This window comes from Eptatretus burgeri, chromosome 8 (genome assembly GCF_056783735.1).
Source record: "Eptatretus burgeri isolate ZD-2024b chromosome 8, Ebu_testis_v1, whole genome shotgun sequence".
Taxonomy (NCBI): domain Eukaryota; kingdom Metazoa; phylum Chordata; class Myxini; order Myxiniformes; family Myxinidae; genus Eptatretus; species Eptatretus burgeri.
This window is the reverse complement of record NC_140968.1, coordinates 6525774-6540773: the sequence shown is the minus strand read 5'-3', so window position 1 is coordinate 6540773 and position 15000 is coordinate 6525774. Positions and strand designations below refer to the sequence as shown.

At 46.3% G+C, this 15000-nt stretch overlaps 1 protein-coding gene across 4 annotated transcripts in view; it reads left to right on the top strand.

The window, feature by feature from the left end:
- The window catches only part of LOC147021003 (fibrillin-2-like), a 305412-nt gene that overhangs the window by 87394 nt on the left and 203018 nt on the right, over positions 1-15000 (top strand). For all 4 annotated transcript variants that reach the window (XM_085890782.1, XM_085890784.1, XM_085890783.1 and 1 more), the window contains one exon: positions 8230-8427. In XM_085890782.1, coding sequence (XP_085746908.1) covers positions 8230-8427 — 198 coding nt within the window. The remainder of the gene's footprint in view (positions 1-8229; positions 8428-15000) is intronic.

Here is a 15000-nt window from a genome sequence, read left to right as displayed (position 1 = left end):
GTCGGGGAGCTGCAGAGAGGGGAAGCCTGAAGCCTGGAGCGTGGTCGAGGTGGTTTGCTGCAGTCGGCTGAGGAGAATTGGGGAGGAGGTCGAATAGCTCGGGTTCAAGGCAAGGAAGACGGCGGTCGGCGACGAGCTCACAGTGGAGTCACTCGTCGCAGGACCCAAGCAAGCCAGCTATCCTCTTTCCCCAGAGCATCAACAATTCCCCCTTTTTTCCCCCCGCGCTGAGATAGTGCGAAAAGGGGGCCCCGTTCCCACCCCACTCCAAGCAGTGCCAACGAAACCCGCGAAGGAGCGCGGAGTCAGGGCGCCGCGACATTTGCGGCTCATCACAAGACACGGGTAGGATCCACCCGGTCTCGCGGCCCACAGGCCCCGTCTGCCCCGTCTGCCCCCTTGTCTTTGAGGGTGGCCCTTTTCTTTTGCTTTTGAGTAAATTGTGTTGTCGGCGCCGTCTGTAAAGTAAAACTGTGTAAGTGTTGCCGTGTGCTCGCGTAGTCGGTAGTAGATCTGCATTGTTGTGTTTCTTTTGTAACATCTGCTTTTGGTGCATAATTGTTGTAATTGTATATGTGTGCTCTCCGTGTGCCGTGGAATAAATGTGAATTATGTTGAACTCTTCTTCCCGTTTCGCTTCGTCTTTTCTTTAATTGAATCTCCATCTTGCTTCATGTAAAGGGTTGGTAGTGGGCTTAATACGCCCGATAATTAATCGGAACCGCCGAGGCCGACTATAACACCGCTCGGTTATCCTGCAAGTATGGAACGGGTCGCTTAAGTGGCCCGTGTCCGGAGTCGACCTGCGGCGAGGTGCGATCGCCCGGTCTACCCTCCGCGTGGGTACTGAGGTAGGTCGAGTTTGGCGAACAACCCTATCCCACACGGGGGGCCGATTGGCACGATCGTGGTGAGGCCGAAAGGCCCACCCGTGACTAGCTCCCGGCGTTAGTCCGAGAGGGTCACGACAGAATTGTCCGTCCGGTGGGCGACGTGCCGCGATTCGAGTTACGTGGCCGATCGCACACCGGCGGGCACAAATTCGCAACATTATATATATAATGGGGTGATATTGTTATGAATTTGGAAGCCTTCCTGCACTTAGCATTCAGGTCCTTATAGAACAGTTATATCGGTAAGTGTGTTTATAGATAGAACCCGTCCCTAGTCTAATGGGAATTAAATGTTCGGGTGCTGCAGAGTTATTTTGATAGTCAGGCTTTTCTTTTACATTTTTACATCACCAACAACTACAACACCTTCGCTCCATCCTGACGCCATAACGCTCGCGGTGGGCGGAGTTCAAGAAGACTTGGTGTCTCTCTCGCCCAACCCGGGGATGCGAGCGAGGTTGCTGTCGGTCGGCCAATGAGTGCAGCCCGCGCAGGACAATGTTACTCTCCCTGTTTGAGGGGCGGTCCGCCGTGGCGGCCGCCATGCCCCCCGGTCCAATCGGCAGACTTGGCGCCCCTTTTGGCCAATCAGGGGGGCGACGAGCGCATTTTGCACGCCAAAACCATCCAGTGAGCAAGAGCGAGTCCATGGCAGGCGGCTTCTCCCCTTCGGAGAAGGGGAGAATAATAGTTTGGCGCGATCCAACAGAGGGGTTTGAGTTGAGTTGGTTTTTGGTCTGCCGGATCGCCTAACCTTGTCTACTGGCACTCGCTGCTTCGTTCGTGCTCATGCTGGTTGGCGTCCGCCCTTCAGCCTCTGTCCCGGGCACTCGGAGTGGCATCGTGGTTGTCGGGTCGAGAGAGAGGAGATTGGTCCCGTGTGCTCGAGCGCGTCTTCGTTCTGGTCTGCGTCTGGCTGCACCACGCGCTTCCGAGGCGTCTTGTCCGGCGCAGTACGACAAGCGATCGGCCAACTTAACACGGGAGGTCACCTCGTCTTGCCTCCTCTGGATTTGGCTGCCCTGGTATGTCCTTTGGCGACCGGAGCTCCGGGAAGGGGTGGACGTCCAGCCGCGTGTTTGCGGCCAGGTAGCCAGCCATACTCACTCCCAGCCGAACTATCCTCATCGGCTGGAGAGCCGAATAAAGACCGTTGAGGTCCATCTTCTTTTGGGTATTTGTGTGTGCATGTGTGTCCTTGGGCCCCGTCTGTAAGTAGGAATTGTTAAGTGCTCGTTGCTGTACATTATTTGCATTGCTTAGTCGGTTTAACTCTGCTCTTTGTGTGTTCCCTCCCCCCTATTGTAAATAAATATCCAATTTGTTGAATGTGCCAGCTCGTCCTTGTCCTTTCCTTCATTGGTTTGCCACGGTGCGTGTTGGGGGAGTAAAAAGGCCATTGCTGCCGTAGTTGTGCATTTCGACCAAAGGGACCTCGTTAACCATCCGCTCGGGTGACGCACGGGTCGAGCACGGCAACGGCTCGTCCCGTTCGAGCTCCGTCGAGGGTGTGAATTCCTTGGTAGCTCGCCATGTTGGGATCTAGGTATTTTGAAGTTTGACAAATAACCCTGTCCCACGCGGTTGAATTATTGATGATTCACGGTCCTGTAAGGGACCTGTACCTTCGGAGTTATCGGAAAGGTACGATCTCGATTCCGAGTGTTCGGTGGAGCCGACTACTGCTCCATCTAGCGGTCGTGCTCGCCGCCGATACCCGGCCCACAACAATATGTCCAATTAACTCTCTCTACTTCGTGATGAAAGTGAAAGCAAGCAAACTTACTAAATTGTTATTTTGCTTCAAAATTTACACAAAAACAGTGAAATGATTTACCAATAGCTGAAATCATCTGGACGGGAAGTGGGTAAGGGTTTTGAGAGGAGATCCATGGTGAAGGAGTGGAAGACGTGAAGAAACATCTCGGAATGCTCCTGGGCCAGATAATATGCGTCGAAGAGTTTTGAGGGATGTGGCAGAGCAGGTAAGCGAAATGTTCACAGATATCTTTTCCAGCTCATTGGTATCAGGACAGGTAGCAGAGGATTGGAGAGTGGCAAATGTTCCACTTTTATTTAATTATTGAACATACGATCCAGTGAGCAATTGGGGAACTGGAGATCTGTTAGTTTGACTTCAGTTACGGGAAAGATGTTGGAGACGTTAAATAAGGAACAGACAGCAGGAACCATTCAAATAAATTACAACTAACTAAAAGTCGTCAGCATGGATTTATTAAAGGGAGGTCATGTATTAACAAAGGTGTTGCAGTTTTATGAGGCAGTTTCTGATTGGGTGGATGAGGGATGTGCAGTGGACGTAGTGCGTCTGGACTTTTTCATCAGATCCAGGAAATTCTCGACACTTTAATAGACAGGGTACAAGACCGTCAGATGCAGTTGAACATGAGGATGTGTAAGGCGCAGGGAATGGGTAAGAACGATGAAACTCGACACGATATAATGCAAGGAGCCGTCTTGAAACGAGCGACGCAGGATAATGATGTGCGGAGGGTAAGCAGACAGCACAGTTACCAAACAGCTGTCGGTTAACGCTAATAGGGTTTCCGGTTGTATTTGTCGGGGGATAAATTCTAAATCAAACGGGGTCGTGTTAACTCTGTAAAGGAACTTAGAAAGGCCTCTTCTCGATTATTGTGTGCAGCTAATTTGTTTACCACATCTGAGGAAGGACGTCCATGAGCGTCATTCGAGAAGGTTCAGCCAAGAGTGATTAGATTGATTTTGGGCCTAGTTTGACTGAGCTACGAGGAGCGGCTGAAGGAGACAGGACTTTTTACATTAGAAAGGAGGCAACTGAAAAGGAAACTGATGGAAATGTTTCAGATCACGAAGGGTATAGACAGAATAAGTGTAGAAGAGTTTTCTTTCAGTGGAATAGACAGTGATAGTGCCAGGGGTCATCGCCTTTTTATTTATTTATTTATTTATTTATTTATTTATTTGTTGTATGTCAAGTCGAGGCTCATGTACTATCTAAAATGAGGGTCTGTCAGGTGCCTGAAAGTAAATAAGAGGAGATTTGATTCCACGTTAAGACGGGGGTGTTTCACTCCGAGAGTAATTAATGCAAGGAAAGGTCATCCTGGGAAGGTGGTGGCAGGCCTGACGTGCCTAATTGCTTCCTGTGTCGAAGTTCCTTTTGATTCAAAGTCAACAATGAACTAGTTTGAGAAATATTATTTTGTGAAACCCATTGTTTATTTACAATTGGCAGTTTCAAAAAGAATGAAGGACTTCACTCTACTCTCATTACACCTCATTTAAGACTGCTATCTTCTACAAACATAAGTCAATCCACCTCTCAGGTGTGCTTGTCATGGCTTTGCATCAGAACTTGGAGAAATATTGCCCGAACAGGAATCTCCTTTGACATTACGCAGGAGCACAGTGACATGCTTGTCGAGTTCTTGGGTAAAAGAGTCTCCTAAACAAAGGGTTACCTGTTTGCAAAAGTGATCGTAGAAAGTTTGGTGGCACAGGTGTGATTGCCCCTTTTAACAACATTGATATGTTGGCAATATTTTTTTGCCATGTGTTTGTACAGAAAACTTTTGCGAGAGTTAAAGCACCCTTGTGTATAATTGGATTAATTGAGCAAAGCCGATGCTGAAGTAAGTCAGAGATTATCATGGGGTTTTTTTTCATATGGATTAAGGCTCATGGAGGAGTCGTTACGGAAGTTACATGGACACCTGCAGACATGTATGTGAGATGGCACCGGGCAGGACATCAGAAAAACATAGCTGCTGACCTTCGGGGGAGTGATGTAACTTCCTGGTGCACTCTGAGAACCGGTGATCTTTGTGACCGCTTTCTCTCTCTCTCTCTCTCTCTCTCTCTCTGTCTCTCTGTCTCTCTCTCTCTCTCTCTCTCTCTCTCTCTCTCTTTCTCTGTCTGTCTCTCTGTCTCTCTGTCTCTCTCTGTCTCTCTGTCTCTGTCTCTCTCTCTCTCTCTCTCTCTGTCTCTCTGTCTCTCTGTCTCTCTGTCTCTCTGTCTCTCTGTCTCTCTCCCTGCATTTAATTGGGAGACGACAATGGGACAATGACACAATATCACCGTAAAGTCCTGTCACTTTCACAAACAAATAACCTTTTTGGGGGGACACTTTTACCCCAAACCTTTATGAACTGACCGATCACACAACAACTGACACAACAACATTAAAATGGTTAAACAAAATTCCTCTACAGGTCGTTCAACCCCTCTTGAACTGGATAGGCCGCATTCACTCAGCTGGCAACCCAAACCTTGTTACCCTCCCCAAATGCAGCCCTAACCACTCATTTTAACTCCTGATCTTTTCTGTTCTCACAAACTCTACTCACAAGTCAATGTGCACCTTTCCACATTGACCCTGTGTGCCTGCTTTTCTTGTCTGTTTCCTTATTCCTTGTCCACTTGGCCTACTCGGTTCCCTTGTCCTGTCTGTATATGTTCCATCCTTCACCATTTCTCCATCTTCCTTTGTATGATAACTCCCACTCCATTGCTGTATCGGTATCACCCCTCTATCATCATTCAGCTTTTCCATAAGCCTCACTGTCTGTTTTCATTAAATTCCTTTAACTTAAAATGGGACAACGTGTCCAAGTTGTTTGATTTATTACAATACTCTTCGTTTGCAGTTTCTCTTAGTGGATTCCATTAAGGAGAGAAAATAAACTGATTAGCTGTCTTTCCCATCCCATGCCTTTCTGCTCCTATACCTCTCTGTGACTCTCCTCCGCCTCTCTGTGACTCTCCTCCGCCTCTCTGTGACTCTCCTCCGCCTCTCTGTGACTCTCCTCCGCCTCTCTGTGACTCTCCTCCGCCTCTCTGTGACTCTCCTCCGCCTCTCTGTGACTCTCCTCCATCCCTCTCTGACTCTCCTCTACCTTTCTCTGACTCTCCACCACCTCTCTGTGACGCTCCTCCCCCTCTCTCTGACTTTCCTCCATCCCTCTCTGACTCTCCTCCACCTCTCTTTGACTCTCTTCCACCTCTCTATGACTCTCCTCCTCCTCTCTCTGACTCTCCTCCACCTTTCTCTGACTCTCCTCCACCTTTCTCTGACTCTCCTCCACCTTTCTCTGACTCTCCTCCACATTTCTCTGACTCTCCTCCACCTCTCTGTGACTCTCCTCCACCTCTCTGTGACTCTCCTCCACCTCTCTGTGACTCTCCTCCACCTCTCTGTGACTCTCCTCCATCCCTCTCTGCCTCTCCTCTACCTTTCTCTGACTCTCCTCCACCTATCTCTGACTCTCCTCCACCTTTCTCTGACTCTCCTCCACATTTCTCTGACTCTCCTCCACCTCTCTGTGACTCTCCTCCACCTCTCTGTGACTCTCCTCCTCCTCTCTGTGACTCTCCTCCACCTCTCTGTGACTCTCCTCCACCTCTCTGTGACTCTCCTCCACCTCTCTGTGACTCTCCTCCATCCCTCTCTGACTCTCCTCTACCTTTCTCTGACTCTCCTCCACCTCTCTCTGACTCTCCATCACCTCTCTGTGACTCTCCTCCTCCTCTCTCTCTGACTCTCCTCCTCCTCTCTCTGACTCTCCTCCACCCCTCTCTGACTTTCCTCCACCTCTCTGTGACTCTCCTCCACCTCTCTGTGACTCTCCTCCACCTCTCTGTGACTCTCCTCCACCTCTCTGTGACTCTCCTCCATCCCTCTCTGACTCTCCTCTACCTTTCTCTGACTCTCCTCCACCTTTCTCTGACTCTCCTCCACCTTTCTCTGACTCTCCTCCACCTCTCTGTGACTCTCCTCCACCTCTTTGTGACTCTCCTCCACCTCTCTGTGACTCCCCTCCACCTCTCTTTGGCTCTCCTCCACCTCTCTCTGACTCCAATCATGGATGATGTGGGGCAAAACAAGGTCACTCAATGTCGATCAGTCGAAACTCTCCAGCGATGTTCCTGTGATGAGGAGTAAAAAGTAATACTCCATTGTAAATAATTTAAAGTTGTAACCATGACATCAAGCAGGATTGCTGCTAATCATACACTATAAACCTACACCGTCACTTGTATCATAAATATCTTCATGTCATACCAATCAGTAGAGCTCACAAGGTGTGCGCACAATGACCTTTCGACCTTTAATAACCTTCAGACGACTGTAGAACTTTAAGAACCTTCAGATAACCAACATAATGATTGAAATGTACACCTGTTTTGGGGTTTACCTCACTGGTTTGCTGAAAAAAAACTGAAGTCACTGGCCACCATCTTGGTACTCACCACAACTTTCAGGGCTGCACGCACATTGCCATCGTATGTTCGTTGCATATTTCAGTAGTAACCAGCAATTGTTATGCAGTGGGAGAATGCAAAACGATTGTGGTGTTGAAATATTTTTTGCACGTTGTTTACTATGGAACTTTCGGTCGGTGGGAAATCCCAATATGGCGGCCACATGGCCTCCTCAGCGAAGACACTCTCATCGGCCGGTACTTCGTCCATATTATTGTTAGATGCCATTGCTTTCAGGAAATCTGACGTTGCCTCTTGTTTTGGAGTATGATCCAGAAGTTTGCTTTGGTTGTAAGTTGAATCAAACGTCATTGTTCTGAATTGCTTGTCATTGATTTCATTAATCTTGGTGTCGGCTCGCTGGGGCTGGCAGGATGGCACATTCAGCTCTAAGCTGTCCTGCCTGGGTTTGAATCCCGACCCGGCTATAAACTGTCATCCCGGTGTTTCACAGGTTGGGCGATTCGTCAATGTGTGCGCCGTCCCTTGGATGGACGTTAAACTGGACGTCCAATGTGCTGGCATTCGTTGGCGGACATTAACGATTCCACGGTGTCCTTCGTGGAGAAGAGGCGAGCCATCACCGGCGATCTGAACAAATTACAAATTCCTGCCCTCACCTGAATCGAACGTCAGGCTTGGCCAGCCGGTCAGTTCTGATCGAGTTGGGCCAAGCTTCCCCAGAGTATTACTCTGAAAATACATTGTATGAAGGACTCGAGACCTGCTTGATGCATAAATTTACTTCAGGGGAGAGGGAACGATATTTGCATCGATTCATATTCAAAGAGGGGGTGGTTGGGGCTTTCATTGGGATGAGACGATTGGAGGAGAGAGTGCGCAAAAAGAAATGAAATGTCATGAATGTGTGAAGTCCATTGATAAATAATGTAGTTAAAAATTTTTTAAAAAAAATCCATTAAAGTATTCTTTAATCGGTGCCCAGACTTGATGCCGAGGTTTTTACATGCAATCCCATCCAAGGATAGCTCATGGGTGGTGCTAAGGCAGTGAAGAATGCTGTTGCCCAGGGAGTAATTGTATGTCCTCCGATTCACACCCCCAACCACAGACTACCGTACAGGTCCCTGCTACACGCAGGTGAGCAACCAGATGTGCCAAAGCCAGGTGAGCGGCATCGTGTGCACAAAGACGCTGTGTTGTGCAACCATCGGGCAGGCTTGGGGACATCCCTGTGAAGGTTGCCCGAGCCAGCCACATCCTTGTCGTCGTGGATTCATTCCCAACATTCGCACTGGAGCCTGCCAAGGTAGGCCTCATCCCACCACAATGATCAGATTAAAACTTCCAGTGTGTTGTACCTTTGCTGCTTGTTTAAAGGATTTTTTTTTACTGTCGTTTCGAAATGAACTGGCTAATCTTCTTTGGGTTCAGGTATATCCATAATATGGTTGTCTGGTCCCCAGTGTGCTTACATTCATGTAGCTGACTCCAAGGTCAGAGGTTGTTACTCCAAGGTCATAATGGAATAACAAACCATGTAGCCTCCTTGACATTGATGTGTTCAAAGAATAATGAAATACATTTCACAATGTCCATGACCTTTAATTTACCTGATTGTATCTCCAATCTTACCTTGGTAATAAAGCAGGATGTCCTGATGAAAGCATGTCGTTGAAATGACAAACCTGGCTTTGTGGCAATTTCTATCTTGCGCCAAATTGTACAATCATGATTGATCATTTCAGGTTATTTGTGCCCTTGGAACGAGGTCACTGCTCTTGAAAGAGCAATTACATTTTGTGTATATTTTTAATTACCCAACACACACGAAGCGAAAAGTGGGGGGGGGGTGGCGTGGGGTAAGCAATTGCTTCACTTCTGTCTGTCTGCGAACGTCAGTTTATGATCGAGAAACAATTGAATTTCAATTGGATGTTATATTTTGAACACAAATCAGGAAAACAAACCTACCTGTAGTTTTAACTCTGAATTTGGACCGATCACACATGCACAGAGAGGAGTGAGATAATATTTTAGCTCACCTGGAACTACGTTCCAGGGAGCTTATGGGATGGCACGTCGTCCGTCCGTCCACAAATACTTTCAACTTCTTCTTGGAAACGACACATGCAATTCCGATGAAACTTGACCACAACCTTTATCACCCATGATGCACCAAAGTTTGTTCACTTCATAAAAATAAATATCCATAGGTATTTACTTTCTTCTCCGTTACATGTGTTGCGGGTTATCCATGCCGACCAGTGGTTCCCTGGTTGTCTTATCCAGCCGCTACCAGGTGAGTGCCCAGGTGTATTGGCCCTATGTTTACTCTTTTTCTGCCTGGCAGTCAAACAAGATTGAAAATCATTCCAAACAGGAAACTTATTGTTACTAAGGATGTTATGAAGGACACAAACTACAGGCATGGAGAACTAATGTAACGTGTTAAATAACATCGTGTAAAAGACAGGGCTCCATTGGCGGTAAACTTCCAGAATTTTTTTTCTTCAACTTTAAAATCTTTATTTTATTTCAATCCTTGGCACACCTGAGCTCCTCTCCACCTACAAAACTTTCATCCGTGGCTTGATGGAGTACTGCTCTCCACTCTGGGCTGGCCCTCCTGCCTCGTATCTTTCCCAGCTTGACGCCATGGAAACCAAGGCCTTCAAAGATCATTGGAATCTCTCGGGATGAAGCTGAGTCGATGGGCATATATCACTTTTCCTTCGTCAACAGGTCGGTAGTCTCTCTGTCTTCTTCCTCCTCATTTCTGGAATTGCACCCGATGCCCTCTCCATGCTCTGTCTCCCCCAAAAGTATCTGCAGGATGCTCGCGGTCCACCAGCAACCCCTTCTTAGTGAAACTGCCTAAAGCCATAACAACTGCCCACGTCCACTCATTTATTCCTCTCTTTTCCCACCTGTGGAGCCACCTTTCATTCTCTCTTCGATCTCATTGTTCCCTCTCGGTCTTCAAGAGCGCTGTTCATCACCACCATCTCACGCCATCCCCCATCCAAAGCCACGATCTTTTCTACACCCGTTAAAGCACCCCCGCCCCTCCAAAATTTTGCTTATGTATCCATCTTGTCCACCACTTGAGTTCTTCCCTAACCCCCATTGTTACCTGCATCACTTCTTTGTCTGTCTACCTTCTCCCTCCACCCTACTATTGCTGTTTCCTCTTTCTCCTCTGTTCCCTTTGCTATGTCGTGTCCTGTTCTCTCTTTCCTGGAGTACCTGTATTTCATTTAGCAGTACCTGGACAAAATATTACGGCCTTTTTAATAATCTCGACAAATCATGGCCTTTCAAATCATTGTTAACATCCTGCAATCAAATTTGCTGCTCATATACCCTGCCCACGTCCTTGCGTGTCAAGACTGCTTGGGGTAAGGTGTTCTATGAACTTGAGTTTTTATTTTATTTTTATTGATGTAAGGCTCATTGCGGAGCTTCTACTTACAAGGGTCCTCCCAAAGGTGCTAAAATACAACCGACATTGTAGATGTTGTCCCAGTAACAAATTTTATTCATCTCGCATTATTCTCCAAAATGTCCATCCTCTTCCATGCGTTTTAACCTGCAGTAAAAGCAGATCATCTTTGATCCCAGCACAGAGATCATCCTTCCGAAGTGTCCTGAATGCAATGCACGTGGCCGGTGGCCGTTTACACCTATCTCTTCAGCAGATGCCGATCTTCTTCACTTAAGCTACATTTAAATTTTAATTGGGGAATTTGTGGAAGTCGCATGGACTTGAAATGTGGTGAATACGGTGGACGCAGTGAAACCTCCCACTCCCAGGACTCCAACAGGCTACAAACGTTGCACTTCACGTACGGTGCAACATTGTCATGGAGGAACACGGCGCTCGAACAAGAGCTCGACGCTCTTTGTACATACATTGCAGGTCTCAGATGTTCCCTGTGGAACTTCTCTGTTTAGCAAAATTTCCGTGTGGTTGTAAAAATTGATGTGGAGCGCGTGGCGTTCCTTTGTTGGTGTACGGCCTTTTTTGGGTGCAGATAAATCGGCCTTTTGTTCTGCACGAGACTTCAATTCTGGCTCATAGCTGTGGCACCAGGTTTCACTTGCACAGCAACGATGCATTCCGATGGTGTTGCCTTCCGACACAAAAACGCCGAACATGTTGTTGACTGTGCCGTGTGCTGTTTTGGCCTATGTTCCTCAGTGAGGATGTGTGGTAGCCATTTTGCTATCGCCTTTATTTCCCCCCTCACCCAGATCCTCGGTGACAATGCAATGCCACTGTTAACTTAGGTATTCCATATTCTGTCACAGGTCGTTTAATTGTGATGTGCCGATGTGGAACTAAACATTGGTATAAATAGTGACATTGTCCTTGCTTCAACGAGTGAAAAGGCAGGCCTGAACATGACCCATTGCCCCCAGAAAGAATGATAACCGTCACTGAACAGTTCTCGAGTGCGGACAACTGGAAAGAAGAATTGCAAAAAAAAATTTATCGATAGATTTCATTCACATTTTTCTTCTGCGTCGCCATTAAATGAATGAGAACCGGATATCTTCGTTCCTGAAGTTTTGCGCCACAACCACATGCTTGGCACCACATTCGTTTATTGCGATTCGTCTGAAACAAAACAGTGTGAGAAACTGGATAGACAGCAGACGTATCGGTTAACTAAAGAGTTCGTGGAACACCTTACCCCATACAGTGTTCGATTATATAAATCAATTGAAATATAATAATTTTAAAGGTCGTATAAAAAAAAAATCTGGAAGTTTAGCTCCGTTGAAGCAGTGTCTTGTACACCACCTTATTTAATATGTCCAAGTACCGCAAAACTGGAGGTTCTTCGAAGCAATAAGAAAGCGATTCGTGTTCTACAGTGTTCAAGTATATAATGAAATTTAGAATAAAATAAAGCTTGTAAACTTAAAGTGTTGTCGATAAATTGATTCGGGAAGTTTACCGCCATTGACGCAGTGGCTGTCAGACAGGTCATTGTCGATTGCACCATCTTATTTTGCCACGTTATACAAGTCATTCGTGCCTGTTGTTTGTGTCCTTTATAACATCCTTGTAAACAGAAAGTTTCCTGTTTTGAATGATTTTCAATTTTGTTTCACTGCCAGACAGACAGACAGACAGACAGACAGACAGAGTAAAATAAAAACCACACTCTCTTCTCTGCGCATGCGTGATCGGGATGAATTCAGGGCCATAAGACTGCTAAACTGCAGGTCCGTGCTTAAAAGATAACATTAAATAAAATTATAAATGTGCCTCAATCATAAACTGACTTTTGTAGACGAATGGATGGACAGACAGAAGTCGACCGATTGCTTCACCCCGCTTTTCGCTTCGCATGCGCGGGGTAACAGTGAGACGACACACAATCACGTATACCTTTAACTTAAAACATTACAAGCCAAATGAGAGAGCTTTTCAGAATGATTCTCACATATCAGATATAGAACATGAGGATGTCATTGCACTTTGAAAGAAGCCTGGTGTTGGCTTAGTGGTAAGGGTTGCTGGCTTGGGATCTTAGGGTCCTGAGTTTGAGCCCTGTTAGCTGATGAATTAATACCAGGTGGGGTTGACTCAGCCTGTCATCCTTCCGAGGTCGGTGAAATGAGTACCATTGTACTGGTTATGGGGCACTGCATCAGCAACATAGTCAGTTGCACCCCAACAAAATGATAGCGACCTGGCAGCCAAGCTGCTCTATGCAAGAAGAAGATTGTTCTTTGAAATTAATTGCTATGACACCTGGGAACTGATTAAGTAATAAATAAGAACTACAGGTGTGATGACCAAAATGGCCACTATTTTGCCACTAAGTATTCTTTCATCTGGATAATGTCTCTTTGCGTATAAATGCTCCTGTCTTCACAAAGTAACTCACAAATTCCAAGTGGAAAACAAATCCAACAAATTTCAGAAAATTAATTAAAAATATAAAACTAGAATATCCTGATTGGATAAGTGTCCACCCCCCTGATAACAGCAATTGTAAATTAGCTCAGGTGTAACCACTCGCATTCAAAATCACACACCAAGTTAATTGGCCTCCACTTGTGTTAAATTGTAGTGATTCTGATTATTTCAGAATAAAATCATCCGTTCTTGTAGGTTTCCTCTGCTGGGTAGTGCCACAGCAAAGACTCAACCATGAGCACCAAGGTGCTTTCAAAAGACCTCCAGGATAAGTTGTGGAAAGGCACAGATCAGGGGATGGATATAAAAAATATTTCAAAGCCCTTGAATATCCCTTGGAACACAGTCAAGACGATCATTAAGACTTGGAAGGCGTATGTTACCACCAAGACCCTGCCTAGATCAGGCCATCCCTCCAAACTGGATTACCAAGCAAGGAGGAGATTGATCAGAGAGGCCACCAAGAGGCCAATGTCAACGTTGAAAGAGCTGCATGCCTTTATGTCAAAGATTGGTCACTATGTGCATGTGACAACAATATCCCAAGCACTCCACAAGTCTGGCCTGTACGGTTGGGTGACAAGAAAGAAGCCATTACTCAAAAAAGCCTGCCTTGGATCCCTTGGATCCCACTATCGAGTTTCTGAAGCCATGGAGCAAACCGTTTTGTGGTCTCCAGAAACCAAGATGAAGCTTTTTGGCCTAAATGCAAAATGTTATGTTTAGTGCAAACCCAACACAGCACATCACCCAAAGAACACCATCCCTACTGTGAAGCATGGTGGTGGCAGCATCATGCTATGGGGATGTTTCTCATCAGCAGAACTGGGGCACTTATCAGGATAGAAGGGAAAACGGATGGAGGAAAATACAGAAAAATCCTCGAGGAAAACCTGCTGCCCTCTCCAAGAAAGCTGAAATTGGGGTGGAAGTTCACCTTTCAACATGACAACGACCCAAAGCACACAGGCAAAGCTGCATTGGAGTAGCAAAAGTACATAAAGATAAATGTCCTTGAGTGGCCCTGATCTAAATCCCATCGAAAATCTGTGGCATGACTTGAAGATTGCTGTTTATCAATGCTCCCAATGCAACTTGACTGACCTTGAACAGTATTGTGCAGAAGTATGGGCAAATATTACCCAATCAAGGTGTGCAAAGTTGGTAGAGACCTATCCTAACAGACTCACAGCTGTAATTGCTGACAAATGTGTTTCCACGAAGTATCAACTCAAGAGGGTGGACACTTATCCAACCAAGATATTCTAGTTTTGTGTTTTTAATTAATTTTCTGAAATTTGTAAAATTTATTTTTCACTTGGAAGTTATGGGTTACGATGTGTAAATAATGGTGGAAAAAGTCTGATTTAATCCCAGGCTGCAAGGCAATAAAAGGTGAAAATATTAAAAGGGGGGGTTGTAGACTTTCTATACTTTGTCGGCACTGTATGTACTGTTTGGATGTTGTAAAATCCTTTTTCCCTCACTATTTTAATCGACATTGTGAGTATAATTTATTTCACAAGTTATCACCAGTATATTTTGTGGTTGTAATCTCTCCCCCCTCTCTCTTTCTCTCTCCCCCCTCTCTCTTTCTCTCTCCCCCTCTCTCTTTCTCTCTCCCCCTCTCTCTTTCTCTCTCCCCTCTCTCTTTCTCTCTCCCCCTCTCTCTTTCTCTCTCCCCCTCTCTCTTTCTCTCTCCCCTCTCTCTTTCTCTCTCCCCCTCTCTCTTTCTCTCTCCCCCTCTCTCTTTCTCTCTCCCCCTCTCTCTTTCTCTCTCTCTCCCCCTCTCTCTTTCTCTCTCCCCCTCTCTCTTTCTCTCTCCCTCTCTCTTTCTCTCTCTCCCCCTCTCTCTTTCTCTCTCCCCCTCTCTTTCTCTCTCCCCCTCTCTCTTTCTCTCTCACCCCTCTCTCTTTCTCTCTCACCCCTCTCTCTTTCTCTCTC